This window comes from Aspergillus sclerotioniger (genome assembly GCF_003184525.1).
Source record: "Aspergillus sclerotioniger CBS 115572 chromosome Unknown BO94scaffold_42, whole genome shotgun sequence".
NCBI lineage: Eukaryota > Fungi > Ascomycota > Eurotiomycetes > Eurotiales > Aspergillaceae > Aspergillus > Aspergillus sclerotioniger.
In genome coordinates this window covers 1-27,638 of record NW_020291032.1, presented here as the reverse complement: position 1 = coordinate 27,638, position 27,638 = coordinate 1, and the positions used below count along the sequence as shown (strand labels likewise).

The 27,638-nt window shown below is 36.5% G+C and overlaps 7 protein-coding genes across 7 annotated transcripts; 3 read left to right on the top strand and 4 right to left on the bottom strand.

Annotated features, from left to right (window-relative positions):
* Positions 1 to 7,803: 7,803 nt before the first annotated feature.
* BO94DRAFT_569702 (OST3/OST6 family protein) lies at positions 7,804 to 9,590 on the top strand. Its single transcript, XM_025614750.1, has 4 exons — positions 7,804 to 8,415; positions 8,475 to 8,572; positions 8,627 to 8,982; positions 9,043 to 9,590. The coding sequence occupies exons 1-4, from the start codon at positions 8,068 to 8,070 to the stop codon at positions 9,222 to 9,224; spliced, it is 984 nt and encodes a 327-aa protein (XP_025462365.1). The 5' UTR covers positions 7,804 to 8,067; the 3' UTR covers positions 9,225 to 9,590.
* A 441-nt stretch (positions 9,591 to 10,031) lies between these two features.
* On the top strand, positions 10,032 to 12,394 carry BO94DRAFT_540010 (nuclear division Rft1 protein). Its single transcript, XM_025612823.1, has 3 exons — positions 10,032 to 11,182; positions 11,235 to 12,086; positions 12,136 to 12,394. Exons 1-3 carry the CDS (start codon positions 10,419 to 10,421, stop codon positions 12,227 to 12,229), a joined length of 1,710 nt encoding a protein of 569 aa, XP_025462364.1. The 5' UTR covers positions 10,032 to 10,418; the 3' UTR covers positions 12,230 to 12,394.
* Positions 12,016 to 14,054, bottom strand: dbp3 (RNA-dependent ATPase DBP3). Its single transcript, XM_025612822.1, has 3 exons — positions 12,655 to 14,054; positions 12,528 to 12,599; positions 12,016 to 12,394 (listed from the first exon to the last, which is right to left on the bottom strand). Exons 1-3 carry the CDS (start codon positions 13,920 to 13,922, stop codon positions 12,238 to 12,240), a joined length of 1,497 nt encoding a protein of 498 aa, XP_025462363.1. The 5' UTR covers positions 13,923 to 14,054; the 3' UTR covers positions 12,016 to 12,237.
* A 522-nt stretch (positions 14,055 to 14,576) lies between these two features.
* Positions 14,577 to 15,887, bottom strand: BO94DRAFT_502868 (NAD(P)H-quinone oxidoreductase). Its single transcript, XM_025609461.1, has 4 exons — positions 15,789 to 15,887; positions 15,470 to 15,736; positions 15,321 to 15,412; positions 14,577 to 15,258 (listed from the first exon to the last, which is right to left on the bottom strand). Exons 1-4 carry the CDS (start codon positions 15,811 to 15,813, stop codon positions 14,632 to 14,634), a joined length of 1,011 nt encoding a protein of 336 aa, XP_025462362.1. The 5' UTR covers positions 15,814 to 15,887; the 3' UTR covers positions 14,577 to 14,631.
* A 43-nt stretch (positions 15,888 to 15,930) lies between these two features.
* BO94DRAFT_540006 (uncharacterized protein) lies at positions 15,931 to 16,610 on the bottom strand. Its single transcript, XM_025612821.1, has one exon. It carries the CDS (start codon positions 16,406 to 16,408, stop codon positions 16,199 to 16,201), a length of 210 nt encoding a protein of 69 aa, XP_025462361.1. The 5' UTR covers positions 16,409 to 16,610; the 3' UTR covers positions 15,931 to 16,198.
* Positions 16,593 to 19,007, bottom strand: BO94DRAFT_295382 (replication factor A subunit protein RFA1). The gene is made up of 6 exons (XM_025606710.1): positions 18,771 to 19,007; positions 18,569 to 18,720; positions 18,416 to 18,506; positions 17,828 to 18,365; positions 16,876 to 17,771; positions 16,593 to 16,826 (listed from the first exon to the last, which is right to left on the bottom strand). Exons 1-6 carry the CDS (start codon positions 18,812 to 18,814, stop codon positions 16,733 to 16,735), a joined length of 1,815 nt encoding a protein of 604 aa, XP_025462360.1. The 5' UTR covers positions 18,815 to 19,007; the 3' UTR covers positions 16,593 to 16,732.
* A 187-nt stretch (positions 19,008 to 19,194) lies between these two features.
* BO94DRAFT_540004 (ubiquitin-specific protease UBP14) lies at positions 19,195 to 22,347 on the top strand. Its single transcript, XM_025612820.1, has 6 exons — positions 19,195 to 19,406; positions 19,490 to 19,557; positions 19,608 to 19,748; positions 19,817 to 20,090; positions 20,146 to 21,820; positions 21,867 to 22,347. Exons 1-6 carry the CDS (start codon positions 19,379 to 19,381, stop codon positions 22,009 to 22,011), a joined length of 2,331 nt encoding a protein of 776 aa, XP_025462359.1. The 5' UTR covers positions 19,195 to 19,378; the 3' UTR covers positions 22,012 to 22,347.
* Positions 22,348 to 27,638: the final 5,291 nt, after the last annotated feature.

The window sequence follows — 27,638 nt, the reverse complement described above, 5'->3', positions numbered from 1 at the left end:
CTGCTAGCTGAACGAACTAGTAAGGCGGACTCGTTAGGCAGAAGGCTACGTCCGGAAGGCAAGGACTCTTATCAAGTAGAATCCCGATCTGAGTAACCTATGAATAAGGACGGTTACACAGCACGTGACCACAACGGACATGTTACCAACACATTATAACATGGCAGCGCTATAACAGGACATGGCAGTGCTATGACAGGACATGACAGCGCTATGACAGGACATAGCAGCGCTATGATATAATATATCAGTAACATGATATATTATGGCGATGCCATGATAAAGGATAGGATATAAAGACACTTTTTCATGTATTTAGTTAGTTCTGTTCTTCATGCTCAATTCTAATTATCTTTAAGTAACCTATGTTTTAATAGAGCTTAGTGATAATACTTGTCTGCACTTACTTACGGATAGCTGCACGGCACTATCTGGCCTTACTTCTCTTCTTCTGTTTAGACCAAGTCATCTTTAGATAGTTAATAACCTGACTATCTTTGATTCAGTTCACAAGGTACGTATTGGAACGGGAGCTAAGCTAACAGGAACAGGGAGAAGTGATCCTAGGATTTGATACATTGAGTACCAGTTAGTATGAGTGTTATCTAGTGATAACTAGTCATTATATTAACTATATTGAACACATCGCGTGCGCCTCAGCAGCAGGGCTTAACAACCAAGAAACTGATGGACATGGTTGGTCAGCTATAAGAAAGCATCATGGTCTTAGAACAAAAGAACCAGTTACTCGAAGATTGCTTATTAATTAAATCTATTAAGGTCCGACTATCCGAGCCATTCGACGGTAAATGAGCAAAGCTCAGAGCTTTCTTGACCCAGTTAGACTTATATCTCAACATGAATAAGGAAAAGCTTAAGAATAAGAAGGACAAGATCTTTTTCATATCTACTTACCTTACCAAAGCAGTATTTAATTGATTTAAATTATATATCCGCGAGCGATAAGAGAAGTTGATAAATAATCAGAATAATAATATAAAATGATTTTTTGTTAGTTATGCCAGATTTAAACAGTGTCTTAAACAGATATTTAGAGATATTAATATAGTATAAAACACTGAATAAAAGTTATAGTAATTTAAGTAAACAGAATCAATATTTACATATATTTTAGAGTTTCAGCAAGTCATCAGTTACCTGGACTGGGATAATAATACTTATATCTTATGATTTAAAGAAAAACTTAAGATGGAGATCTAAGAAAAAATCATTTAGTAAGAATAACTAAATATCTTGATTAAGATGATTGAAGTAGTTGTAAAGATTGATAATAAGTTATATAACTTTAATATAAAATAATAAAAGGATCGGTGGACCAGCAGGTCTATATCTTAATATAGTAATCAGCCAGATTACCGAGTTAATAACAGAAGGTCGGCACAACCTAGAAGCTTGGAATATGAAGATCCCTATAGGCCGAAACCCATGGAGCTGGATGCAGCACAGCATCAGACTCAAGAGACTTGAGTGTCTAAGAAGGAACTTGAACGGTATAAACAAGACTGCTTATACTTTAACTGCAGTAAAGCAGATCACTAGTTAAAGAACTGCAGTCAGAAACAGTAATAGCCTCAGAAGCAATTAAGGGCTATGAACCAAGATCAAGACAGAGGAGTCTATGATATTATCACTATTCAGCACGAAGTTTAAACAGAATCTGTAATACAGATATTAGATAATAAGAAGCTATATATCATTCAGTATGGTTGGCTGTTAGAGGACAGAATGTACTGTGATTAGTTAAGATAACAGACCACCCCGGATGAGTCAACAGTACTATCTAGTTAATAAGAGGATTAATGATTATCTGTATCATTAGTTTGGACTATAAAAGTTAACAATAATAATTATAAGCCAGTTTTGAGAAACGACTATCCCAATATAATTTAAAATAAGGACGAACTATTGGATAAAGAGTATAGTATATTACTTAAAGGCCTTAAACCCAGTAAGAAGAGACTTAGCAAGATACCTAATATTCCTAAAAAATCTTTATCAGAAATTAGTAAACTCTGTTCATTACAGCAAGACAAGGACAAGAAGAACCAGAAAAACAATCAAGAAAATATTACTTACTAGTTAAACCGTATCTTGAAAAAGATCTTGGAGAATCCAGCACGATTCTGTTTAAAACTCAAGATGATTATGCAGCATTGCCTATATTAGGATTTAAAATATTAAAAATCATAAAATAAGACTTAAAAGCAATATCTACAGAGATATTCTTATTATCTAGAAATTTATTTAATATGTGGACAGGATAATACAGACTATTATTACCAGTTATTAGAGATTAGTCAGAAGATAAACATTGCTGAAACAGAGTCTTGATATAACAAACCATGTTTATACATTTATTTTAAAGAAAGTAGAGATTATTAAAAACATGATAAACTTCTTTGGCTTATATGCTACACGAACACATGCTTAATATATCATGATTAAAAGTACATTATTAACTACTAATCTAGAATACTAGAAATAGTTAGGACTAAGGCAAGCCACTGTCCATACAATACCTTTAAATACATGTGTAAAGAGTATTAGAAATATCCTTATTATAGATTAATATATTAGCTAGTATATTTTAATAATCAGTATATAATATATTACATAGTAAAGATAAAAGGCTTAAGATTTCCAAGAAGATATCTACAGTAGTTAGAACCTAACTAGCTAGAATAGCAGTTAGCAGTTATAGAATCAGGACTATATCTAAAGATTTAAGTAGTTGTATTAAATCAACTAGCCCAAGTACTGGTAGATTCTGGAGCAACCAGGAACTTCATGCACCCAGGATTTATATAACAGCTTAAAATACTTAAATAATAAAAAGCAGAATCTGAACCAATTGCAGGACTGAATAAAGAGAATTTAAAAACTCTTGTATTAATAGTTGAGTCAGAAACCATATTTATAATTATAAAAGATTATTATAAGTATATAAACTTCAACGTGATACTTTTAAAATAATATAATATTATATTAAGGATTTCATGACTCAGGAATCATAATCTGTAGATTAATTAAAAGACTGAGAGTCTCTAATTCATGAATTATGATTGCCCAAGACAATACCAGCAAGAACCAGGTATAAGATCTAGATCTATATAATCTACTACTCAGTATAGAGCTGAAATAAGGATTAAGTAATCTAGTAAGGGGAGGTTGAGATCGCCACAAAAGCCTAACACACCAGATATCAAAAATAACTTAGAGGAAAATAACATCTTAAGTATAATTACACAAGTAATAACAACAATCAAGCCATTATAAAAAAATTAGTTTATAGAATTATCAGGATAGGTACTAATAATAACAGAAAAGTACTGTAAGTATAGTATTAATAGCTCCAATATAGAGATTGAGATGATTATCCAGAGACTAGAAGACTTATAGAAACTTCTAACTACAGTCAAGAGTAACACGCAGATCCCACCACAGTATAAGAGATTTAAGAACTTGTTCAAGCAGCCAGAATAACCTGAATTATCTCAGCACGGAAAGTATGATTATATTATTCTTATAAAGAAAGAAAAGTTACCAGTATGCAGAAAAATTTATCTGATATTTAAAAAAAAATCGCAGGTATTATAAGAATATATTAATAATTAACTAGTTAAAAATAATATTAAGCCTTTAAAGTCATTAGCAGGACATAGAGTCCTATTTATACTAAAAAAGAACAGTAGTTTATAATTATATATGGATTATTAGCCACTGAATATTATCATGATCAAGGATCAGTATCTATTATCTTTAATTTCAGAAATCCAAGACAAGATATAAGGAATAAAGTAGTTTACTAAACTCAATATTATAAATATATATTATCATATACGCATCACGGAAGATAAAAAATAGAAAACTATATTTAAAATAAAGTATAAATATTTTAAATACTTGATTATACTATTTAGACTTATTAACGCACCAGCGTTATTTCAGTAATATATTAATAAAGTTCTTGGAAAACATCTTGACAAGTTTATAATTACTTATCTAGATAATATATTAATCTTTTTAAAGACTGAGAAAGAATATATAAAATACATGAGACTAGTTTTATATAAACTACGCCTATATTAATTATAATATAAGCTGAAGAAGTATAAATTCTATATATAGAAAATAGAGTTTCTAGAATACTGGATATCTACAGAAAGAATCTATACTAAGCGAGCTAAAGTGCAAGCCATACAGGATTAGTCTTAATCTAAGAATCTGAAAGAACTACAGCAGTTTATCAGATTAGTTAATTATTATTAATAATTTATAGATAGATATATTATCTACATGATGCTACTCTTCAAGCTTATAAAGAAATTAAAGAAGTATCAGTAGAAAGAACCACAGCAGAGCATGTTTGAAGATATCAAGTAGTGACTTATTATATTACCAGTACTTGTACAGTATAATCTAGAGAAAGAAATAATCATTGAAACCAATATATCAGATTATGCTGTTGGTATGTGTATAACACAATCTGAAGAAGACAGAAAATCAAGATTAATTATATTTTACTCAAGAAAGTTAGTTTAAGTAGAACTTAACTACAATATTCATGACAAGGAATTGTTAGCTATAATAGTAATATTCAAGCAGTGGAGGGTCTATCTTAAAGAAGTAAAGCACACTGTCATTATAAAGATAGATCATAAGAACTTGACTTATTTTATAACAACCAAAGAGTTGACCAGAAGGCAGGTATAATAGGCTGAAATTCTGTTATAATATAACTTCAGAATTATATACTACAAGAGAGTAGAGAATAGACATACAGATACACTAAGCCACAGGCCAGACTATGAATTAAATAGAAAGGCTATTAAACCAGCCATCTTAAAGCGAAATATGGATGGATTAATAAACTATAACAAGACTAACTTAGCAACAATGTTGAAAATAGGCAGTAACTTAACTAAGCAATTAGTTAAAAGCACAAAAAATGATAAAATATTTTAAGAAATGAGTAAGGACTCACTAGACAAGATTATTATTAATAAAGATAAACTAATATATTTTCATGAATTAATCTTTGTACCAACCATAATAAGAATAAAGATTATGGCTAGATATCATGATAGACTGTTCAAGGATTACTTAAGAATAAAAAAAATAATTAAACTAATCACAAGGAATTACTACATTCCGAACCTTAGATAGAAAATACATGATTATATTAGATAATATAAGACTTATATTAAGAATAAGTTTGTAAGATACTAATCCTATAGATAAATATAAGTACAGGAGGCGTTACAACAGCTATAAAAATAGATAATAATTAATTTATTAATCTATTATCAGAATCAGAAGGATTTAATACTATCATAGTCATCACTGATCGCTTTATTAAATACATTTATCTTGTATTAAGTAAGATAATAATAATAGTAATATAGATAGCAGAACTATTTCTAGAAAATATTATAATATATTATAAAATACTGAAATATATTATATTAGATTAAGATAAATTATTTATCTTGAAGTTCTGAAGATTATTTACAGATCTTATAAAAATAGAAGAATAAATAATAATAACTTATTACCTGCAGACAAATGGGTAAATAAAAAGGATTAATCAGATAATTAAGCAATATTTAAGATATTATATAAATTACTAGTAAGATAATTAGATAAACTTATTACTAATAATACAGTTCTTATATAACAATACCAGTTATTTAATCATTAGAGTCTCACTGTTCTATACTAATTATAGATATTATCCAAGGTTTCTAGAAATACTATTAGGGAGGCAGCAAGTTACTAATATAATTAAAAATATTATCATATTCATGGGAAACATATATTTACAATTATCCTAAGATATTGAGTTTATAAACTTATATAGTAAGATATACTACAATTATAAATACAGAAAGAAACCTGATCTTAAAAAAGAAGAAAAGGTGTTCTTACTCCGCAGAAACATTAAGATAAAATAATCAAGTCAGAAACTTAACCATCACAAGCTAGGATTATTTATTATTAAAGATAAGAAGAGACCGGTCAACTATAAGTTAAGATTACTAAAATCAATAAACAGAATTCATCCAGTATTTTATATCTTATTATTAGAACCTGTACTAAAGAACGCTAGAATCACAGAAAATATGGAGATTAATAACAATACAGAGAAAGAATTTAAAGTTAAAAAGATCCTAGACTATGAGAAGATTAATGGCAGATCACAGTATTTAGTAAAATAGGTAGAATATAATATCTCAAAAAATATATAGAAACTTATTAAGAATTTGACAGGCTGTTACCAGCTTGTAAAACAGTACTACCAGCAGATAGGTTGAAACTCGTCCAGAAAGAAGGAGAGCCAACAAGTTAAGATAAACTAAGATCAAGCTCAGATATGGCAGCTAGTTTAACATCTCCCGCGATGGTACTAGCCTCAGCCTTGAATATTACAGTTTATTGATCACACAGCCTTATTTACGCCTTATATTCTTTTTATTCTTATTTCTTAAGCTCTTCTAGCTTCCTGATTTTCTTTATGTCACGGGCTATGAAATTACTAGCTTATTTTTATAATAATTATTTTTGTTTCTGCAATTAAAGAAGTTTTGTCAGGATAACTTCTTTTTTCTCTTTAATAAAGTTTTGAGCCTTAATTAAATACTTTCACTCAGCATCAGAGAAGGAAGGATCAGGTATTTTATAACAAACACTGTTTGTTTTAATATACTTGCTACAGCGGTCAGAATTTTCAGACTTAATATAAACCTTGTAAAGATAAATACAGCGCTCGCAAGGGAAAACCATAAGGAAATCTTCATTCTTAATCCGCTGATAAAGGCTCTTCTTATAAACAGAAGAACTAGATGATATGGTTAATAATCCAAATAAAAGTTTTGGGAAATGATACCAGACACTTATCTCAGGAGGGAGGCACTGTAAATTTATATTCCTTGGGAATAAGAAACCTTGAAGAAGGGGGAGTGGTATTACGGACCCCTGCTAGCTGAATAAACTAGTAAGGCAGACTCGTTAGGCAGAAGGCTACGTCCGGAAGGCAAGGACTCTTATCAAGTAGAATCCTAATCTGAGTAACCTATAAACAAGGATGGTTACACAGCACGTGACCATAACGGACATGTCACTGACATGCTATAACATGGCAGCGCTATGACAGGACATAGCAGTGCTACGACAGGACATAACAGTACTACAACAGGACATGGCAGCGCTATAATATAATATATCAGCGACATAATATATCATGGTGACACCATGATAAAGAATAGAATATAAGGACACTCTTTTATGTACTTAGTTAGTTCTGTTCTTCGTGCTCAATTCTAATTATCTTTAAGTAACCTATGTTTTAGTAGAGCTTAGCGATAACACTTGTCCGCACTTACTTACGGATAGCTGCGCGGCACTATCTGGCCTTACTTCTCTTCTTCTGTTCAGACCAAGTCACCTTTAGATAGTCAACAACCTGACTACCTTTGATTCAGTTCACAAGGTACGTATTGGAACGGGAGCTAAGCTAACAGGAACAGGGAGAAGCGATCCTAGGGTTTGACAGAAGTGAACTAATAATTATATTATAGGATAGCTATCACTAGCAGTAGAAGATATGAAGAGATAAAAAAGATTCTATTTTATAAATTCTATAATATTCTATTTTCTTTGCAGTAAAATAAGTCAGGTGATTAAGCTTAGTCTTCTTAAGCGGGTGGGGGGGGGGGTGACTCTAAGGTAAGTTGGTACCAGGGGGTGACTATAATGGCTTCCTATTTTTACATAGTGCTCCGTACTCTGTGTCACATGGGTAAATACTTACTACTTACTAGTATGTATCTAGAAGCAGTACGGAGTAGGTACCGGTACCCGCAAAGCGACCCGCCCCAGAGTTGTGGACACCTATCACCCTAGGCAATTCGGATAGTAGGTACAGCGTACTCCGCTACCTGCCAACGCGTACCTACCTATATCGTGTGTACATGGCCGATTTCATTGCGGATTGCTGATCCGCCGTCTTTCTACCATTCGAATCGACTCCTCCATTGTCATGCCAAAATGAAGCTTTTCAATCTTGTCGTGTCCCTTCTTTGTATATTCCCCAACGCCTTCTGCATCGCCACGGACTCAAACAAGTTTGAAAGATACCGTTCAATCTCTCGCTCCGCCCCAATCGAGCTTACTGATTCGTCATATGAGGATATAACATCCAAGCCTCGCGATTATCACGTCGCAATTCTCCTGACAGCTGCAGATTCTCGCTATGGTTGTACCCTTTGCCGCGAGTTCCAGCCAGAATGGGAGCTCATAGCGCGAAGCTGGAACAAAGGTTCTAAGCCTGATGATGGGCTTCAGATTCTCTTCGCTACCCTAGATTTTAGTGACGGAAAAGGCACTTTCCAAAAGGTATTTAGAACATATGTTTTATAGGCAGTTCATAAGCTAACACGGTCGGTCTGTTCAAGCTGATGCTTCAAACTGCACCCGTCCTCCTTGTGTTTCCTCCTACTGTCGGTCCCTTCGCTAAGGTTGACGACACACCTCTACGATTTGACTTCAGCGGGTAAGTAGTAGAGGAATCCTATGTCAATGCTATCATCCTAATATCAGACTGCAGCCCAATCTCCGCCGATCAATTGTACACGTGGATCAATCGTCACCTTCCAGAGGGGCCGAAGCCGCCTCTGGTTCGTCCGATCAACTATATGCGACTTGTCTCGGCTGTAACAATATTGATGGGTGTTATAACCCTTTTCACTGTCCTGTCCCCTTATTTTCTGCCCATTATGCGCAACCGGAACTTGTGGGCTGCTTTCAGTCTGATTGCCATCCTTTTGTTCACAAGTGGCCACATGTTTAACCACATCCGCAAAGTCCCATATGTTGCAGGGGATGGTAGAGGGGGCATTAGCTACTTCGCAGGGGGTTTCTCCAACCAGTTCGGCATGGAAACACAAATCGTTGCTGCCATATGTAGGTTGATCTTCTTGATAAGTATGTGCTGCTTGTGCTAATTTATATTTGTTTTGACAGATGCCGTCCTTTCATTTGCGACAATTGCTTTAGCAATGAAGGTGCCACGTGTTGCAGACAACAAGGCACAACAAGTGGCAGTAATCATCTGGGGCTCTGTACTTCTTGGTATGTACAGCTTTCTTCTCAATGTGTTCAAGACCAAGAATGGGGGATATCCCTTTTTCCTTCCACCATTCTAAAATGGCTTCACTGTACCTTACTGGCCTGCATATTTGATCCAGCCAAACCTGAGTATAAAATCTCGGGTTAGCAAACGTTGGAAGAAAGTTGCTATATGGTATTTTCTTAGTCCTGGCGCCTCCGATTTGATGTACATTATTGCTGTACACGGTAGGTCTTTTTTTTCCCCAGGCCAGTTGGGTGCGACACTCGGATTAGTTTGTACTAGTCTTTGTCAATCAATGGAGCAAGCTATCAGAGGTGGAATATAGCACTGCCCCATGAGTACTATGTAGCTTAGATTTTTGGCCGGTGATATCTACGATTAGGTCTGGTGAAAGTCTTTCATCGCTGCATTATATTCAATCTACAAGTGACTTGATAACATCTAAAACAATCCACCTGGCAGTACATTGGCGGAGTGCTTTTCAAAATGAAACTAGACTGATTAGAATAGGATAGAAAGGCTTGTTTGTACGAGAGAATTGTTCATAAATGCTATATGGAAACCCAAGGCCAAGCAAGTATCATTGAAATTGTACTATAAACTATTAAGATGGATAATGGGACGCCGTAGGCAGTACGGGACGCTCCGCATAATTTTGTTCATCTCGGAAATTAGAAGGCTTGCAGGTTCGATTTTGGGTACGGACTGGACAATATAAAGTGCAATGGCTTGCCCAACTGCCTCCAATTATACTTGACTTATCTGCTCCGTTTATCTATCAATAGCTGCGCGCAGGGTTCAGGGAAGGGCCCCGGGCAGGGATGCCAGTGACGAAGTCTCCGCCTGTCAGTTTAGTTTTGCAGTATACATACAGGAAGGGGCGTCGGGCTATAATGCCACCAACTCCTTTTCACTATGTGAGCTCGCTTACTTTCTAGCCTCCTGCCATGATAAGGAAGACTGTCGCAGAATCAGGACTACAAACAATACATAATAGAGGGGATCGGCTCCATACGCGAGCTCGGATTCACATATGACATGGGGCTACGGCAGGTACTGTATTTAGCACGTGGCCTTTTTTGCGGATACCTGACTTATACATACCATGGCTGGGCAATCACCAGCTACTACGCCATGTTTATAACTCAAATTGAGCAGTCACTAAAATTTAATCGCTTCTTTGCGCGCCCAAGCTGCAGAGATACCTTTGCAGAACCGCAGAGGCTTTAGAAAGGAGGTCATTGGCTCGAGCCAGCGTTTCATCTACATGTCACCGGTGGATGAAAATGTCAGCGCAATGCTGGCGTCGTCAGTGTCTGGGACAACACTGATGATTCTCGTCCAATTGGCATCTAGGGTGTTCACTTTCACTGCAAACCAGCTAATTCTGAGGGGCTTGCCACCAGCCATTCTGGGTATTGCATCTCAACTGGAGCTATACTTCATCTCGATACTTTACTTCTCCAGGGAAAGTATCAGAGTGGCCATTCAAAGACAGCCATTGCAACTCAAGTTTATTCCCACGTCTGGTCACAAGGATGGCACTGACCCAACATCCGAGAATGCCGGCGATGTATCAGAGGCCCGAATCATAGCGTCACAGTCAGTAGTGAACATGTCTTACTTGAGCCTCGTGTTGGGGTTTCTGTTTGCTATGGCATTTGCTGTCTCTTATATGCAATTCGCACCGAGTGAGGTGTCGCAAATGCCCTCGTACCACGCGAGCGTGGTGATAACTACCATTGCATCCCTTATGGAACTTTCTGTCGAGCCCTTCTTCACTGTAGTGCAGCAATATATGCTACACAGAAAGCGTGCAGTTGTCGAAATGAGCGCAGCATTTGTAAAAAGCCTTACAACCTGCCTTGCTTATACCTGGGCTGCCCGGACTGGCCACACTGTTGGTGTACTTCCGTTCTCTCTTGGTTATCTGTGTTATTCTACCACTCTCATCTGTGGCTATATGTTGGCACTGCGGGGGGTTACGAATATGTGGAAGTTTTCTATATTCCCCACCAAGATAAAGTCAAGGTATGCCACGAAAGATGAAACTGAAGCGGTCCTATCTGATAACAGTGCCTAGGGATGGGTCTAAATTCTTGATTGAGAGGTTTTCATGGCCGATGATTACACTCTCCACAAATGTATTCTTTCAGTCCGTGATAAAACACGTTCTTACGCAAGGTGACTCTATGATGCTGGCAGCAATGACGAGCTTAGAGGACCAGGGCATATATGCACTAGCCTCTAATTATGGTGGCTTGGTGGCCCGAGTATTGTTCCAACCCATTGAAGAAAGCAGTCGAACACTCTTTTCATCCCTGCTAAATTCTGGAGGAACTGGGAAACTGAATGTTAAGAGTGTCAATGCTGCCAAGTCTCGATTAACTGAAGTTGTTCGCGCATACAGCCTAATAGCTGCTGTGGGGTTTCCCTTGGGTCCAGTCTTGGTATCTCAGGTGCTGCATGTGTTAGGCGGGCGCAGCTGGGCTTCGCCCCGCGTCAGCAGCCTGCTCTCTCTTTATTGTTATTACATACCATTTCTGGCATTCAACGGCATAAGTGAAGCATTTGTCTCCTCGGCAGCCAACCCAGAAGAACTTCGCAGGCAAGCGGTATGGATGGGCGTGTTTTCGGCATGCTTCACATCAGTGGCCTACTTATTCTTGAAGGTTGGCGGTCTAGGCGCCCATGGGATGGTATATGCCAATATTGTCAACATGGCTGTTCGTATCGTCTGGAGCTTCTCTTTCATACGGTCGTTTCTATCTCGGCACAAAAGTGACATGGCTCTTTCTGAGCTTACCCCACGACCACTTACTTGCATTGCTTGTGCCTTGATGTCCATAATTCATAACACAAGACACTCATATGCTTCTGACTCCGGAAACGCTGGCGAGGCGTTGACACTTGGTGTTATTTACACTCTTTTGGTGTAAGTTTGAAGCCCCATGTATATGAAAACAAGCTCTAATAGTGTGTAGGTCATATCTCGAGCGAAGGTACCTGATGATGTATTACACAAAAGCCCGCGAGATGGTGGGATCAAAAACATCCCAAACTCCAAAGCGCGAATGATGCCATGATCAGTCCTCAAAAACAATCTTCGTGGACGTTTTGTTGGTGTCGACGTCCTTGAAGAAGGCACCGTATGCGTCATGTTGCTTCTTCTTGACTGTTGCTCCAAACTTTAGAAGATCTTCAGGCACTTCCTGCTTAGCCGCTTTCAGAACGTTTATTAAACTACAATGCGTCGATTCCAGTTAGAACTTTTTCAAAATAAACCAGCATTATCGATGGGGCAGAAATTGAAATGGGGGAGGGAAATGGGAATGGGAGGCCGGGGACCATAAGGCGTTATCGATAAATCACTTACGCTCCAGACTGGGCTTTATCCACCTCAGTGAAAAGAGTAATGGCATGACCTTCGGCTCCAGCACGACCAGTCCTTAGATTGATCAGTCAGCGAGGCATAACAAGCATGGGTAGAGTACTTCACTAACCGCCCAATCCGATGTACATAATCCTCAACAGTAAGGGGAAATGTAACGTTTATAACAAGTTTGACCGAAGGGATGTCGAGACCGCGAGCTGCCACATCGGTTGCAACAAGAATAGTCGATACGCCCTTTTTGAATGAATCCAAGCTTTTGAAACGTTCCTGCTGGCCAAGGTCGCCGTGTATGCCGGCAACTTTGAAGCCTTTGTTCCAGAGCAGTCTCTCAACGCGCACTGCCTCTTTTTTATACAAACAAAACACCAATATTTTGTCCTCACTGGATGGTCCTTTCTGAAACTTGTTCAATATCTGTACAAGCCTCTGTTCTTTTTCGTGTGGTTTCACCACCTCAACAACTTGCTTGATTCTAGTGTTCGCGCGTGGATCAGCCGAGGGCTCTCCACCAATTGTGACTGTCACAGGTGAAGTCATGAATGTTGCGGCAAGATCCCTGACGACTGGAGGCCAGGTTGCCGTAAACATAACAGTTTGACGCTTGGATACTGGCATAGGGCGGATGATGTCCTTGATGTCTTGTTCGAATCCCTTGTCCAGCATGCGATCCGCTTCATCCAAAACGAGGTACTTGACTTTTCCGAGGTCCACCGAGCCATCATTCTGAAGATCTTTCAATCTTCCTGGTGTTGCCACGACAATAGTTGCTGTCTTCAAAGCCTCGCGTTGCTCGTCTTTTTTAACACCCCCGAATATACAGGCCACCTTGATGTCAACCAGTTCAGCGAATTTAGAAATTTGGTCATATATCTGCATCGCGAGTTCTCTTGTTGGGGAGATTATCACCGCAGTTGGCTTATAGGGCTTGCCTTTTCCTTTCTTCGCCGAGTCTTGGATTCTTTTCAGGCACGGCAAGCCAAAACCAAGCGTCTTGCCACTTCCAGTCTCAGCAATCCCAATGACATCGCGGCCAGCAAACAAAAATGGCCAAGTCGCTGACTGAATGGCAGTCGGGGACGTGAACGAGTCCAAGGGACGGTACAGTCCACTATTGCAGGCAGGAAGGTGAGAGAATGAGAGAACAGGGTGAAGCTTTGTTGCTTTTTCCGACGTATCCGTTATCTTGACTGAATTCTCCGATAAGAATTTCTCTAGTTCTGCTGAAGAAGGTTCCTTCGAATCAGTATGCTGATTCTCGATGGCTGCCGGGATAGTGGCTTCGGAAACCTCGGCCTTTTTCGTGCGCTTTTCGGTCCTCGACTTCTTCTTCACCCTTTGCTCGGTGATTCCTTGGTCTTGGAGCTCTCGTTTAGTCATTTTGTCCTGCCTTTTGCTGTCCGTTGTTTTACTTGTCGTGGGAAAAGAGGGTGTATTTGTATGCCTTCACAAAATAATTGACTACTCTCCGATACGCCTTTTTGCGGTTAAATTTTTTTTCTTTTTTTTTTTCTGGACCGGAAACCTTCCTCCGGATTAAAGTACTCCATATGGTAAGATCATCCTGCCTTAGTACTATTTAGTGCTAGTATTCATGTTTAGTCGGTGGAAGTCAACATCTTATCAAAGTAACTAATCTAGTACATACTAATCTAAACTATATACGGAGTAGATCATGTGAAATCCCCAAATATCATAGCATTACCACGGACTACAAGTTATTTCTCTATACATTATACTCCACATTGGATTGTTTTGGAATCACATCAAGGGCATACAGAATACCAGATGCACTACATATAAAAGGACCTGGGGCATCAAAATGCAAAGATAGACACTAGACAGGTCATGCTCACATACGCGGATAGATTCAGATAATATGATTTGAGGCTGCTCTTAGACGAAAATACAAAGCTACGAGCCTGGATGTAGTGTTTCCCAAACACAGCACATCTACTGGTTCCCTAAAATTGCTTATAGGCCACATCGCCATGACCTTATCATTCGACCGCTACGTAGAGTCGTAAACGAACTGTCTGCAATTATTGGTTCGGGGGCCGTGGTTATCTTCGCATTGGCGAGGTTTCATCTAATTAATAGTACATATTATTTTGCCCTTGGTCTTGTTGCTCTCAAGCAACCTATGGGCATCTGCAATCTCTTCAAAGGGAAAGACCTTTTCGATAAATACCTTGAACGTCCGGTCGATGAACTTGGGTAAAGCATGGTCCACCAAAAGATCACGTAATCTCCCTTGGTATTCCTCATCCCTGCTCCGAAGCGTACTGCCCTCGAACCTCAGTCTTTTCCTTAGAATCCCACTAATATCACTATTAGCTGGGAGGATAGAGCCACTCATCTGGCCCAATTGGACAATATGTGCATCCTGTGCGGCTACATCGAGATTGCCTTGGAAATGTGCTGCGCCAACGAAGTCAACTATGATGTCGACACCGCGACCATTTGTTGCCTTGAGTATCTCGGAGGCCCAGTCCTGACTTCTGTAGTTATAACCAGCAGTCGCCCCCAGTTCCCCTACGCAGAATTCAATTTTTTCTTGTGAACCTGCAGTCACATAAACAGCTGAGGCATTGTCAACCTTCGCAAGTTGAACTCCGGCTATTGATACCGAAGAAGCCCCTGCATGCCAGAGAACAGACTTCCCGGCAGTATACTCCCCGATCAAGTAAAGCGCCTGGCTGGCCGTTATCCAGGTCTAGAATATGGTGTCATGGTTTAAATCGAGATCATCTTCGTGGAAACAGATGTCGAGCTTACCTCCGGAATTCCTGCGGCCTCCTCCCAGGTCAATTCTGAAGGTTTGTGTATCAACATGTTCGTCGACACCACAATATATTCCGCATATGCACCTGGCAAGATTGAATCAACAATTACGCACTAGCACCCTCAGCTGTTTCCTTACATACCACCATAAGCCAGCCCAAACACGCTGTCGCCAGTCCTCAATCCATTCCAGGTGTTTGTGCCAATTTCCGCGATCACCCCAGAGAACTCGACCCCCATGGTGCTCGGGGCTTGCGGAGGGAGAGGGTATTTCCCTTCACGTTGCAACAAATCCATCCGGTTCAACCCAAATGCTTTGATCTTAACGAGAGCCTGTCCCGCACCAGGCCTTGGGGTTGGGATTTGATCCACGAACAAAGCATCAGCGCTCCCCTTACCCCCTTCAACACCTGAGCAGGAATTAGCAAATATGTGGTCAAGGACCGGAACAACGCAACCAACCAATTGCTTTCATCATGCTAGGCATTATCTTCAAGATACTTCTGAGTAAATGATATTAGCAAAGGTTCCGGATTTTTACCATATTCTTTACGGTTGGCCTTTCTATTTGATGTAATAGCATCTCCATTTGTCATCAAAGCCGAAGAAAGCCGAGTGATTAGTCATTGAAACAAAGTCGTCATGTGCTAAATGAGTGCTCTGTACGGAGTACTGTGTACAGGATAATTGTTTGCAATGAAGGACTCCTGCATAGCAGTTCCTAATCTAAGCGCACAAAACTATGGTCATGCAGGGCCAGGTTTACATATACTTATGGTAGACGAATTGTCGCATTTGCACGTGCCACTGTCAACTGCAACTTTTAAGGAAAAATACAAACGTGTCAGAGTATCTATCTCTTCTTACTCCATTCAAAAGTCTAATTGCGGGCGTAACTTGATAGTCAAAAGCTGATCGTGGGGTAGCGCGGCCCCATCGTGAAGCCTAACTAAGATACTATTAGTATTGGCCTTCAGGAGCTCAGACCTGCCTCTCTTCTCCATAGACTTGCAGGCGGAAACCCCGAGTTGTGTCTGGATGTCCAGTTCATCTCTAATCCATCCAACCACCGCCGAGATCATAGGTAAACAGACCTCATGGAGTTTATGGAAATGTTGTGTACTCATTAACTTGGAAAACCCGCGTGCTAGCAATATACCTGTGGTATCAAAGCACCTAGGTTTTATTTCAAGTGTCCTTGTTGAGTTGGGGTCTTTTTTGCTGAAGATCTTTCAATGGTAATGACATACACATTCCATTTTCATATTAACTAACATGAACAACCTAATAGCACTGAATAACCCGCGGTATCAACGAAGGGTCTGCCACATAAGTAGAGGTACAAGGGACCATGTAAGGTAGACAGATGGCGGGCACAGCAAGCTTTCAGCATCGCAAGAACATATTCAAGACACAGTATAGGATTCAATCAGATCTGCAAGGCGCGAAGCCTCTTCAGAATAGTTGATTGGCCTTGCTGACGATATCTGGTAGCGAATACTAGGAAATAATTAGCATCGGCACTAAGCCATTTGAAGTACCGCCTTACCGTTGTTGTTCGCCAAAATGGTCTATCTTGGCACGACATCTGAAATTCCAAGTCCGGCAATTAGCATCTTGGAATACATCACCGGCAGCTTTTTCGTCCGTTTGTAGCAGCTCCATTAACTGATTTGCCGGAGTGCCCATCATTAACCTGCCCACATCGTCAAAGCAGCTTAGCCAAAGTTGGCCAGTATGATCGCTGACATTGACATGCATGATGTAGCGATATTCTGGTCGGGAGTGGGTCTTGTCGCAGCGCTCGCAGCGCCACTGGCCAGGGTCAAGCTCCGTTACTTTCTTGTTGCAACCCTCTGAGAGACAAGCAGGATAGGACATGTTATCCTGCTTTATGTAGATGACGGTCGCTTTCAGCGAAAAGTAAACAGCTTCCTCCGACATACCCAATTGCTCCTCTTTGATCTGGGCGATTGTCTTAAATCGATCAGATTTCATAGTGGATGTGGTGGCGCCCAATAAAGAAGCATGCGAAGTGAAATTCTCATCCCTGCCTTGTGCCTCATACCAACCCTTGAGCTTGTGTGCTTCCTCGATATCAGGGTCGACGGCCATTGAGCCTGAACTTAACAAACTCAAGCTTCGCCCACCAAAGTCAGAAACCTTCACACCTTTGAATGCTACTACAGACTCGGGCAATGCATTGAAACTCAACGCCGTAGCACCCCAGACGGTCAAGCGAACAGAGAATCCAGTATTGTCAACCAGAATTAGTTCACGCTTGTTATAGGGCTTGTTCGTGGTTTTGGACACGATTTGCGAAACCTCCATGGACTCTTTCAGCACGCCTATGACATCGATGGTTGTGTCCTTCTCAACTGACTGGAGATCACCGATGGTAGTAAAATTGAATCGAACTTGGGGAACATCACTCTGATCCTCTGCCTAAGCCATTATTGTGAGCCAGGAAAGCTGTCAGCAATTCATCAATCTTGACTGACCTTTTCAACGACAGTATCCCTTTCAAAGGTGAGTTCGTAATCGTTGTTCAGATTCGTGAACTGCTTTTTGGCAATCTGAACGCGGCAGTTGGAGATATAGTATACACTCCCCTCCTGGAATGTATCGTACAACATATCGCATTGATCATTGAATCCGGTGGCACGAATTTCGCCACTATCATCCAGTAAGTTCACACTGAAAAGTCGTCCTTCCGTGTTCCTATTGTGCCAGGTCTTGATATTCGTCTTGCTTGTGCAGCGTGCTTTAATCGTCCACTTGTGGGAATATGGAGAAATGGCCTCAATGGGATATATGGTAGCATGTGATGCGGCCATAACAGGTCGCGTTGACGGTACTCGGGTATTCGTCTGCATTTGTGCACCTGGAATCTTCGAACCATAAAACCCGTTGCTGGAGATCGTAGTGGGTTGGTGTTTTTCGTCTTCATCGGGCTTATTTTCAAGTGGTTTCGGTTCACCGATCTTATCAGCCTCGCCCAGTTCCTGTAATACTTCCAGATCCAGGATTATGAGAATCCTATCCCAGGGTGAGCTTCAAAATCAACATAAATGTAGTTTGTCACTTACTTTTTTCCCTTGACCGAATTCGCTTGGAACGACTTCAACCGAACGAAGCATCCTTTTCGTAATAACCCACTAGAGACCACTGGATTCAATTCTGAATTTGAGATAAATATTAGTAATGGCCCTGACCGAGTCAAAGTATTGTTCGAGACTCACGGGTTGCAAGCATCGTCTGGACATAGTTTGAGATATCACTGAAGACAGCCCGGTAACGTTCCTGGTGATTCTGCTGAGGCGGTAACGGTTTGATTTGCACACACTGAACAATAGGCTCCCGAATTTGATGTTTTGTTTCATCGAAAATAGCACTTGAAAGGGATTAGTACGGTCACACATACAGTGAGTCCAATAATTTTACCTGAGGGCCCCAGCAGAGACTTGGGATGCTGCTTCTGAAGCCATCTGCGACGGTTCTCGGGATTGCTCGACGGTCTAATCCTCAATGCACTGGTTGAAAGATTAAAAACTGGGTTGTTTTACGGAGAAATAACAATTTGAAGTCTGAAACTAAAATGTTCATGGACGCAGGACAAAGAAATTCAGACGTTGTTTGAGGCGGTGATTTTGGTACTCTAGTACGGAGAAAGACGCGACCCGGGACTTATTTACGCGGTAGGAGCGCGTTAAGTATTCTCCCCGCTTCGGAATGCAACCTTACTTACTCTTGGGGCCTCAGGCCAGAATACAGATTAAAGCGCAGTTCGGAGTACTCCGTTGGTATGACACTGGTCACAATAAGACGGCACATACGTAATAGCCTCCCACTTCGCCCCACCTTCATACCTGAAGGCAGTGCTACTATCGATAGTGCAGATATTAAAGGACTTCGCTCGACTTACGCTCACTTCATACACTGAAGCTATCGACAAGACACATGTCCACGTACTGGCACTCTCAACGCCCTGGAAATTTTTCCATTTACTCATTTCTATGGTATTTAGCGTATAGCTCTCAGTTTACCTCAACATGGCTTGTTCCCATGTCAGTTCTCAAGGTCAGTTACGGCTGAATATAAAGCCAGGGCAAACAATACAGTATAGTGCTCGCTTGGTATTCTGACTCATGTTCATATTGCAGAGCTAAGAGAGCCAACTACATCGCAAGTCGTATATCGAGAAGATTGCACACAGTGTTTCGACTCCATAGTACGCATCCATCAGTCTCCAATTAATCAAGAGGTTGACAGTATCATCAGGACGAGGACCACGGTCTTAATGTCTGTTTAACATGCTTCAATGGTGGTTGTGCTGGCGATAGGAACCATGCCCTTCTTCACTTCGAACGACTTGGCCACCCACTGGCGCTCAACATCAAAAGATCACGTAAAGAGGTCCAGGTTGGTTCTAATCAAGAGTGCATAAACTACCAGCCCCGGTTACATATCACTAACAACATATCTAACAGCGAGACGAGCCGCCACACAAGATATCGAAGCTTGCAGTTGCTGCTGAGACCGACGAAGATCGGTATCTCACAAAGACACATGTCATATGTTATTCGTGTTGCCAGGATGGTGTCGACGCATCGAGTGGTAAACTACCGGCTGTAATCGATGGCGTAATGAAAGCAATGACCTTCTCCAAGAGAGAAGAAGTCAAGGCTTGGGAGCAGGAGTTTATTCCCTGTGAACATACTCTCGGTTTGGTGCAGCGAGAATCACGACAAATTGAGTCGAAAGGTAATCATTTCCCTTCTTTTTGAAAAACCTGGATCTTGCTTAAATCTAGACACAGATCTCGTCCAGTGTTCGATGTGTAATTTGAAAGAAAACCTTTGGTTATGCCTAGAATGCGGTAACCTTGGCTGTGGCCGCAGTCAGTTCGGCGGTGTTGGGGGAAACTCACATGCTCTGGCACATTCCGACATGGAATCTCATCATGCTGCAGTGAAACTCGGTTCAATAACTGCAGATGGGTCTGCAGACATCTATTGCTATAGATGCAATGAAGAAAGGACCGATCCCAACTTGGCCACTCACCTTGCCAACTGGGGCATCAATCTGGCAGGCCGCGAGAAAACGGAGAAGAGTCTTATGGAAATGCAGGTTGAGCAGAATATGAAATGGGAATTTTCGATGACTTCTGAGGATGGCCACGAATTCACCCCGGTGTTTGGCCCTGGATTGACCGGTTTGACTAATTTAGGAAACAGCTGCTACCTATCCAGTGTCATTCAATGCCTTTTTGATCTTCCCGAATTCCAAAGAAGATACTATCACCCCGATGAGAAGCCACCACTCTCAGAAAAGCCAGCGGAGGACCTCGAGACTCAGCTGCGAAAGGTCGCAGATGGCATTCTTTCCGGGAGGTACTCAAGGCCTGATAGCAACGTCAAAGCTTCGCCTGATTCAGCAGAAGTTCCACATCAAAGAGGCTTAGCGCCTGCTATGTTTAAGCATCTTGTCGGGCGTAACCATGAGGAGTTTTCGACGATGAGGCAGCAGGACGCCTTCGAGTTCATGCTTCACCTCTTTAAGCAAATCGGTCTGTCCAAGCACCCCGAGGGGTTGGATAACCCAATTGCGTCATTCCGGTTTTCTATACAACAGCGTCTTCAATGTCTGCAGTGCAGAAAGGTTCGGTACAAAATTGATGAGCAGGATAATATTTCCATCCCTGTTCCCGCTCGTCGTATCTCTGCGGATGATACCAGCTCTACGAACAACTTTGAAAGTGTGACTCTGCTAGAATGTTTAGATGCCTTCACAGCTGATGAAGTTGTTGAACTCAGCTGTCCCTCATGTGGTGGCACAGACGGATTCAAGAAACACTACTCATTCAAAACCCTGCCGCAGGATCTGGTCATCAATGCGCGGAGGTTTGAGTTGATAAATTGGGTTCCCACAAAGCTGGATATACCAGTAGAAGTTGATGAGGGGCCGATAGATCTCGGTCCTTACCTTTCCCCTGGGCCAGAAAAGGACGAGGAGCTTCTCCCCGATATTGAGGCTCCTGAGAGCTTATTTAAGCCGAATGAAACTGCTATGCAGCAACTTCTCGCCATGGGTTTCCCCCAACCAAGGAGCGAGAGAGCGCTCTATATGACTGGCAACTCAGACCCGGAGGCCGCCATGAATTGGCTTTTTGCTCACATGGAAGATCCTGAGGTGGATGAGCCCCTCGATATGGTGCAGGCTAACTCTCCAGGAGACCAGCAAGATCCAGCGAAAGTGGCACAGTTGGCTGAAATGGGCATTAATGAGGTCCACGCTAAGAGGGCATTAGCAGCGACAGGTGGTGATGTCAACAGGGCGATCGACTGGGTGTTTACCCATCCCGAGGACTCGATGGAAATTCGTGCTGACACTCATGGAACCGGGGGCGCTTGTATGCTAGGATTTGATACTATTCCGGCAAGATATCAACTACGGTCAATTGTGTGTCACAAAGGCTCCTCTGTACATGCCGGGTACGTATGTTCACTGGTTTACATAGGATGTACTAACACACTACAGGCATTATGTTGCGGTTGTGCGAAAAGCACTTCCAGGAAGGAGTGGCTCATCTTGGGTCATGTTTAATGACGAAAAGGCCGTTCAGGTGGATGATATCCAGGAGATGAAGAAGTTTGCCTATGTATACATATTCACTCGAGTTTGAGTGCATTTTGTATGCTAGGCATGTGAAGGATCCATGCATGTTTTATACGTACTGTGATAACTCTAGATTCCTACAGCACCTTTGGTGTGATAGATTAGCCTCAGACCGAGGTCTCTATCTTATCAGTAGGCTGTAGCAGTCCAGTAGTTATACTAATATCATCATAAGACATATCACGCTGGCCAAGGCTATACAGAAAGTATGAGGCCTCAGCCTCTCATGCCTCCTCACATAATCCCGGCTGCTCCCTACACTAACATAACAAGAGCCTATACTGCTTTGGGATTTGTATAGGCCCTAGACAACAGCAGACAGACAGATAAAAAAAGTGAAAGCATTATAAAATCTTAATAAAACCTAAATAAGGATAACAAGAATCTAAAGAAACTTACTAGATAAAACAGCCATTCAACACAGTGAAATATATGCCACAGGTGACACAGGGTGATCTTGTTAAGTACACTCACTACATGTGACTTTATGCACAGTTAAAAGCATCCTATTCCTGTGATCCTAATTTAGACTGGTGTATCCAACCCACCAAACCCAGCCCAACCTGTCTGTCGGCGGGTTAAGATTCCGGCGTTCTATACTGCCGGCAAATACTACGCTCTAAGTAGGCTACTAAGATATATAATAATAAATAATGAGCACTACTATAAAATTAATGATTCTCTAGCTATAGAGAGACTTAGAAAGCTCTTTATATTACAAGACTAGTCTCTGCTAGAATAGGCCGTGAGAACTGTTCTGTAAATATATGAATAAGCTTTTATTACTTTGATAAAATCTTTCATAAAGTTATTATAAAGATTTTATCTAGTAAGAGCAAGCTGTTTAATAAATATAAGGCTTTGAGATAGTAGCTGAGATTCTTTAAAACTTGTAAAGTATTAGTTATATATTTAATCAGATAGTATAATAAGTCTTTAATATAATAATATTCTTAATAAGAAATAATGTCTTTATTATAAATATCAGAGTATAAAATAAGTATAGAAAAACAGTCTGTAAAACTTTGTAATATATAAAAAAAAATAATTATTTAGAAACAATTAGTTTAAAATTTAAATACATTAATTCTTATAATAATATAAGTACTGTTTAAAAAACTTAGATAAATTATTTATAATCTATAATCAAATTATTAGTATTAATATTTTCTTATAAATTGTATATAAGGGATGAAAGGTTCAGATAATGTGAAGAATATATCTGTATCATAATATACCAAATATATGGATATATTTTCTTAAGATATTATTACTAGCTATCTGGTTTCTACTTCTTATAGATATTTATATCTGTAAGTTAACTATAAATTATGTAATTATTATATCTTACTAATTATGTCACAGTATGACTAGGGTATACTCTTGCTAAAGCTCCGCACGTGATTATACACACTGTTAAAATGTGATAGAACGGGTTCGGATGGTGATCCTTACCTAATGGGCAACCATCAATAGTAGTTAGAGTATCTGGATAAGTGATATCAGGGTAGCAAGGGTTGTGAGATCATTGTTATATATACTATAGCATCCCGCGATTTATTATATAATAAATATAGAGAGTTCTTTTTTTCTAATTCTTTAAGAATTAGTTTATTCAATAAATATAGACTATATTTATTAATATATACCGTTCTAAAGTGTAATCCTTGTTTAATTAATAAGACTTTTATTCTGATAAGTAGATTTTATTATATTTTTATTTTTTTAATTATTTAAAAAATATGTCTTTTCGGGTTTCCAGTGAAGAACCAGAAATAATTTTAATAGAAAATAATAAAGAAATAACAACTATTTTTATTTTTATTATTAAGAAAATTTAGGAATTTCAGAATATAATCTAATATTTAAAATAAATAAATATTTTATATTATTAAATTATAGTTCTTTAGACAGGTATTTTACTAAGTGAAATTTTAAAAAGTTAGTATTAGTCCTATTTATTTTTCTCTGATAATAATAACTACAGTTATAAAGAGACTAAATTTTAGAATATTACATACTTTTCTTTAAACTTTAATTTATAAAAATAATAAAAATAATTATTAAAGTTAGAATATATATTCCATGGAGGATTTAAGAAGTATATTATAAAAAATTATAAAACTCTTAATATCTTATATTATATATAAATATTTTATTACTAGTATTAATATTGCTATATAAAAGAAGTCTTAAAAAAATTAACAAGTTATTAAGAATTCAAGAATACATTTTATAGATTAGATTATTATCTTAATTTATAATACTGCTACTCTGTAATTCAATATTATAATTTAATTAAAGTAAGTTTATTAATAAAATAGTTAAGATTTATAAGAGTTTTATATCTATCTTAATATTTTTAAGTAGAATTTTTTTGTCAGATAGAAAAAGAATAAGTCTTAACTTATTTTATAAAATTACTTTCGAAGTTAAATTAATATAATTGTAAACATGTTTTCTATTTATTGAAAAATTATAATAAAATAGTTTTTATTATTATACATTACTATAAACTTCGAAAGAATAGAGGAAAATAAAAATAATATAATTTTTTTTCTTTTGATAAATATTTAAAATAATAATTTTAATAAACTACTATCTTGAAATCTCTTAGTATGAATACAAGGTATAATAAATTTAAAAAAATTAAAATAAAACTCTATTAAATCTAATAAAAAATGATTATAATATTTTAATTATAATAGTAATATATACTTAGTAAATTACTATTTAATTAAGAAGATTTAAATTGTGTAAATATACTAAGCTTTTTATAAAATAAAAAATCTTGAAAAGTTACAATAAAATTTTTAGATTTAATTTATTATCTAAAAATAAAGATAACTTACTATTTCTATATTCCGGTCTGTATATAAAATAATATTAAATATCTATTAATCTTGATAACTGCGCTGAAGTAAATATTATTAATTATTAATTTAAAAAATATTTATAAATTATAACATCCTTTTTTAATTGCTTTTATAATTTCAGTAGTTAATTAGCTACTAATAATTATTTATAGAGTTTAGAAAGTACTTTAAATCTTAATTAATATATAAAATATTCTAATCTTCTAAGTATTATTATATTATAATTGATAAAGATCTGCAGCCTGAAGGCAGCTTAATTTTATTATTTATAATTATATTATATAATTAATTTATTAACTTATTATTTAAGAATTAATAATAATAATTTATTACTTTATTTATAACCTTTTTAATATCTTATAAATTTATGTAAATAATATAAAATTAAACTTATATTTATACTATTATTAAGAGATTTGAAGATATTTAAATACTAAAATTAAAGAAATTTTTATTATAGTTTGAGATAATTTAATCTCAGAAAAACTAGAGTCTTTTTATAATATTTTTTTATAGATTTTTTATTATGAACTCTAAATCACAGCCCAGCTGATTATTTAATTAATTTAAAATCTAATAAAAGTTTCCTGTATAGACTTATTTATTCTTTATCTAAATTGAAATCAAAAGTCTTATAAGAATATATTCATAAAAACTTATATTTAAAATATATTTACCTATTAAAAAGTCTTACTGGAGTTTTTATTCTCGTTATATTTAGAGAAAATAGAAATCTGTATCTTTATATTAATTATTAAAAATTTGATAAGATTTGAATTAAGAATTCTTATTTTTTATTTTTTATTTCAGAGATTTTGAATTAAGTTTCAGATATAAAATTCCTTCTAAAAATTAATATTAAGAATGCTTATTACTGAATCCGTATTAAATATAATAATAAATAAAAAATTATATATATACTATGTTATACGGCATTCTCGACTTCTTTTGTATAATATATCTTAATAATATTCTTATTTTTTATATTTAATAAGTTTTATAATACCTCTGTAATGTAGAATTCTATATAAAATTCTTTAAATATTTTTTCTATCAAGATTAAGTTAAGTTTTTAAAATATATTATTAAATAAGATAGTTTGTTTATGGATTTTTGACAGGTTAATAATATAGTTTTATAAAAAATTTAAGAATTATTATAATATCTAAGGCTTTTTAAGCTCCTGTAATTTTTATTAATATTTTATCTGTAATGATTTTTATATTATATTATCTCTTATTTTCTTATTACATGGAGTTATGAATAGAAGGAAATCTAGTTTTTTGTAATTTTTTTAATTAATTTATAGACTTATTACAACTTTCTAATTAACTTTTTTATTAGTGTACTTAAATTTAAGAAAAATATATTAGATTGGAAACTGATACATTAAATTAAGAAATATATAATATTTTATTTTAATCTGATAATTAAGAATATTATTATTCTATTATATTTTAATTTTGAAAATTTTCAAATATAGAATTAAATTATGAAACCCCAGATTAAGGAGTTATTTATTATTATTTAAAAAATAAATAATAATAATAATATCTTAAAAGCTCTTGACATACTATTAAAGTTTTTTTTAATTATATAAATTTATAATTACTTATATATTCAACTAAATTAAATAGCAGATAAGTATATTAGTTGATATTTTTTATTCTATTTAGTTTTATTATTAAATATAGAATAAAAAAGTTTAATTTTATTAATAATTCATCTAGAAGACTTGCGGGTCAAGTTTTTAAAATAACTTTTAAATAAGAATTATTAGATCTAATTTGAAAGTGAATTATAGATATTTTTCCTTAACTATTTAAGAATTAGTCAAAAAAATCCCAGTTTAAATCTTGTAAAATTTAAAGTTATAAACTTAAGTTTAATAACTATATAATATTAAGTTTCGAGAATTTTAATAGTTAAATTATTATAAAGATAGTTGACTGGGCTGCTTGGATGAATTTATATTATAAATATTTTATTTTTTAATTTAAAATAAATATATATGTTTTTTAGAAATTATATACTTAACTAAGATTAGTATAAAATTATAAAGTCTTATAGAATATTTATAATATAAAAATTCTGAGATTTAATACTGAAAAGCCATGATTTATTAAAGAAAATTTAAATAAAAGAGTTTGTATATTAATTTTATAGGATAATTATATTTTACATCTTATTTTTATATTTTATAATCTGAATCCTTAAGATAAAAGATTATTAACTTTTATTATAATAATCAGTTAACTAGTTACTTTAGTAAGATTAAAATTGAAAAAATTATTTAAAGAAAATTTCATTGAAACTGGATTAGTAAGTAATATTGTTATATATATTAAGATAGATTTTATATATTAAAAAACAGCAAGTTCTTGATATTTATCTTTTAATAAGTTAGATTTATTATTAATATCTTTAAGATTTTTCTAGAAATTATTTATAGACTTTATTACTAATTTATTACCTATTATTTATTTTAAATAGACAGTCATTATTATTTTAATTATTATTAATTATTTATTAATATTCTTTTAGAAAAAAAAATTAAACTTATTTACAGTCTTTTAGAAGATATTATTTTCAATTATAGCTTATTATTTATAAGTTAATTTTAAGTAATATTATTTTATAATTATTGTATTAAGCTTTACTTGTCAGCAGCGTTCTATTTATAAATTAATAGTTGAATAAAATAGATAAACTAGATATTTAAATATTATTTATACTATTATTACTGGTTAATAGTTTA

Coding starts and splice junctions, on each gene's coding strand:
- BO94DRAFT_540006 (XM_025612821.1), bottom strand. CDS start 16,408: ATGATCTCGGCGGTGGTTGGATGGATTAGAGATGAACTGGACATCCAG.
- BO94DRAFT_295382 (XM_025606710.1), bottom strand. CDS start 18,814: ATGGCTTCAGAAGCAGCATCCCAAGTCTCTGCTGGGGCCCTCAG. Junction 18,721..18,770: donor GTCTCTGCTGGGGCCCTCAG/GTAAAATTATTG, acceptor ATCCCTTTCAAG/TGCTATTTTCGATGAAACAA. Junction 18,366..18,415: donor AATTCGGTCAAGGGAAAAAA/GTAAGTGACAAA, acceptor ACCCTGGGATAG/GATTCTCATAATCCTGGATC.
- BO94DRAFT_540004 (XM_025612820.1), top strand. CDS start 19,379: ATGGCTTGTTCCCATGTCAGTTCTCAAG. Junction 19,407..19,489: donor TTCCCATGTCAGTTCTCAAG/GTCAGTTACGGC, acceptor TTCATATTGCAG/AGCTAAGAGAGCCAACTACA. Junction 20,091..20,145: donor ACGACAAATTGAGTCGAAAG/GTAATCATTTCC, acceptor ATCTAGACACAG/ATCTCGTCCAGTGTTCGATG.
- BO94DRAFT_502868 (XM_025609461.1), bottom strand. CDS start 15,813: ATGCCTAGCATGATGAAAGCAATTG. Junction 15,413..15,469: donor GTTTGGGCTGGCTTATGGTG/GTATGTAAGGAA, acceptor CAATCTTGCCAG/GTGCATATGCGGAATATATT. Junction 15,259..15,320: donor AGGCCGCAGGAATTCCGGAG/GTAAGCTCGACA, acceptor ACCATATTCTAG/ACCTGGATAACGGCCAGCCA.
- dbp3 (XM_025612822.1), bottom strand. CDS start 13,922: ATGACTAAACGAGAGCTCCAAGACCAAGGAATCACCGAGCAAAGGGTG. Junction 12,600..12,654: donor TATGTACATCGGATTGGGCG/GTTAGTGAAGTA, acceptor GATCAATCTAAG/GACTGGTCGTGCTGGAGCCG. Junction 12,395..12,527: donor GATAAAGCCCAGTCTGGAGC/GTAAGTGATTTA, acceptor GACGCATTGTAG/TTTAATAAACGTTCTGAAAG.
- BO94DRAFT_569702 (XM_025614750.1), top strand. CDS start 8,068: ATGAAGCTTTTCAATCTTGTCGTGTCCCTTCTTTGTATATTCCCCAAC. Junction 8,573..8,626: donor CTACGATTTGACTTCAGCGG/GTAAGTAGTAGA, acceptor ATCAGACTGCAG/CCCAATCTCCGCCGATCAAT. Junction 8,983..9,042: donor ACAAATCGTTGCTGCCATAT/GTAGGTTGATCT, acceptor TTGTTTTGACAG/ATGCCGTCCTTTCATTTGCG.
- BO94DRAFT_540010 (XM_025612823.1), top strand. CDS start 10,419: ATGTCACCGGTGGATGAAAATGTCAGCGCAATGCTGGCGTCGTCAGTG. Junction 11,183..11,234: donor CCCACCAAGATAAAGTCAAG/GTATGCCACGAA, acceptor AACAGTGCCTAG/GGATGGGTCTAAATTCTTGA. Junction 12,087..12,135: donor GTTATTTACACTCTTTTGGT/GTAAGTTTGAAG, acceptor AATAGTGTGTAG/GTCATATCTCGAGCGAAGGT.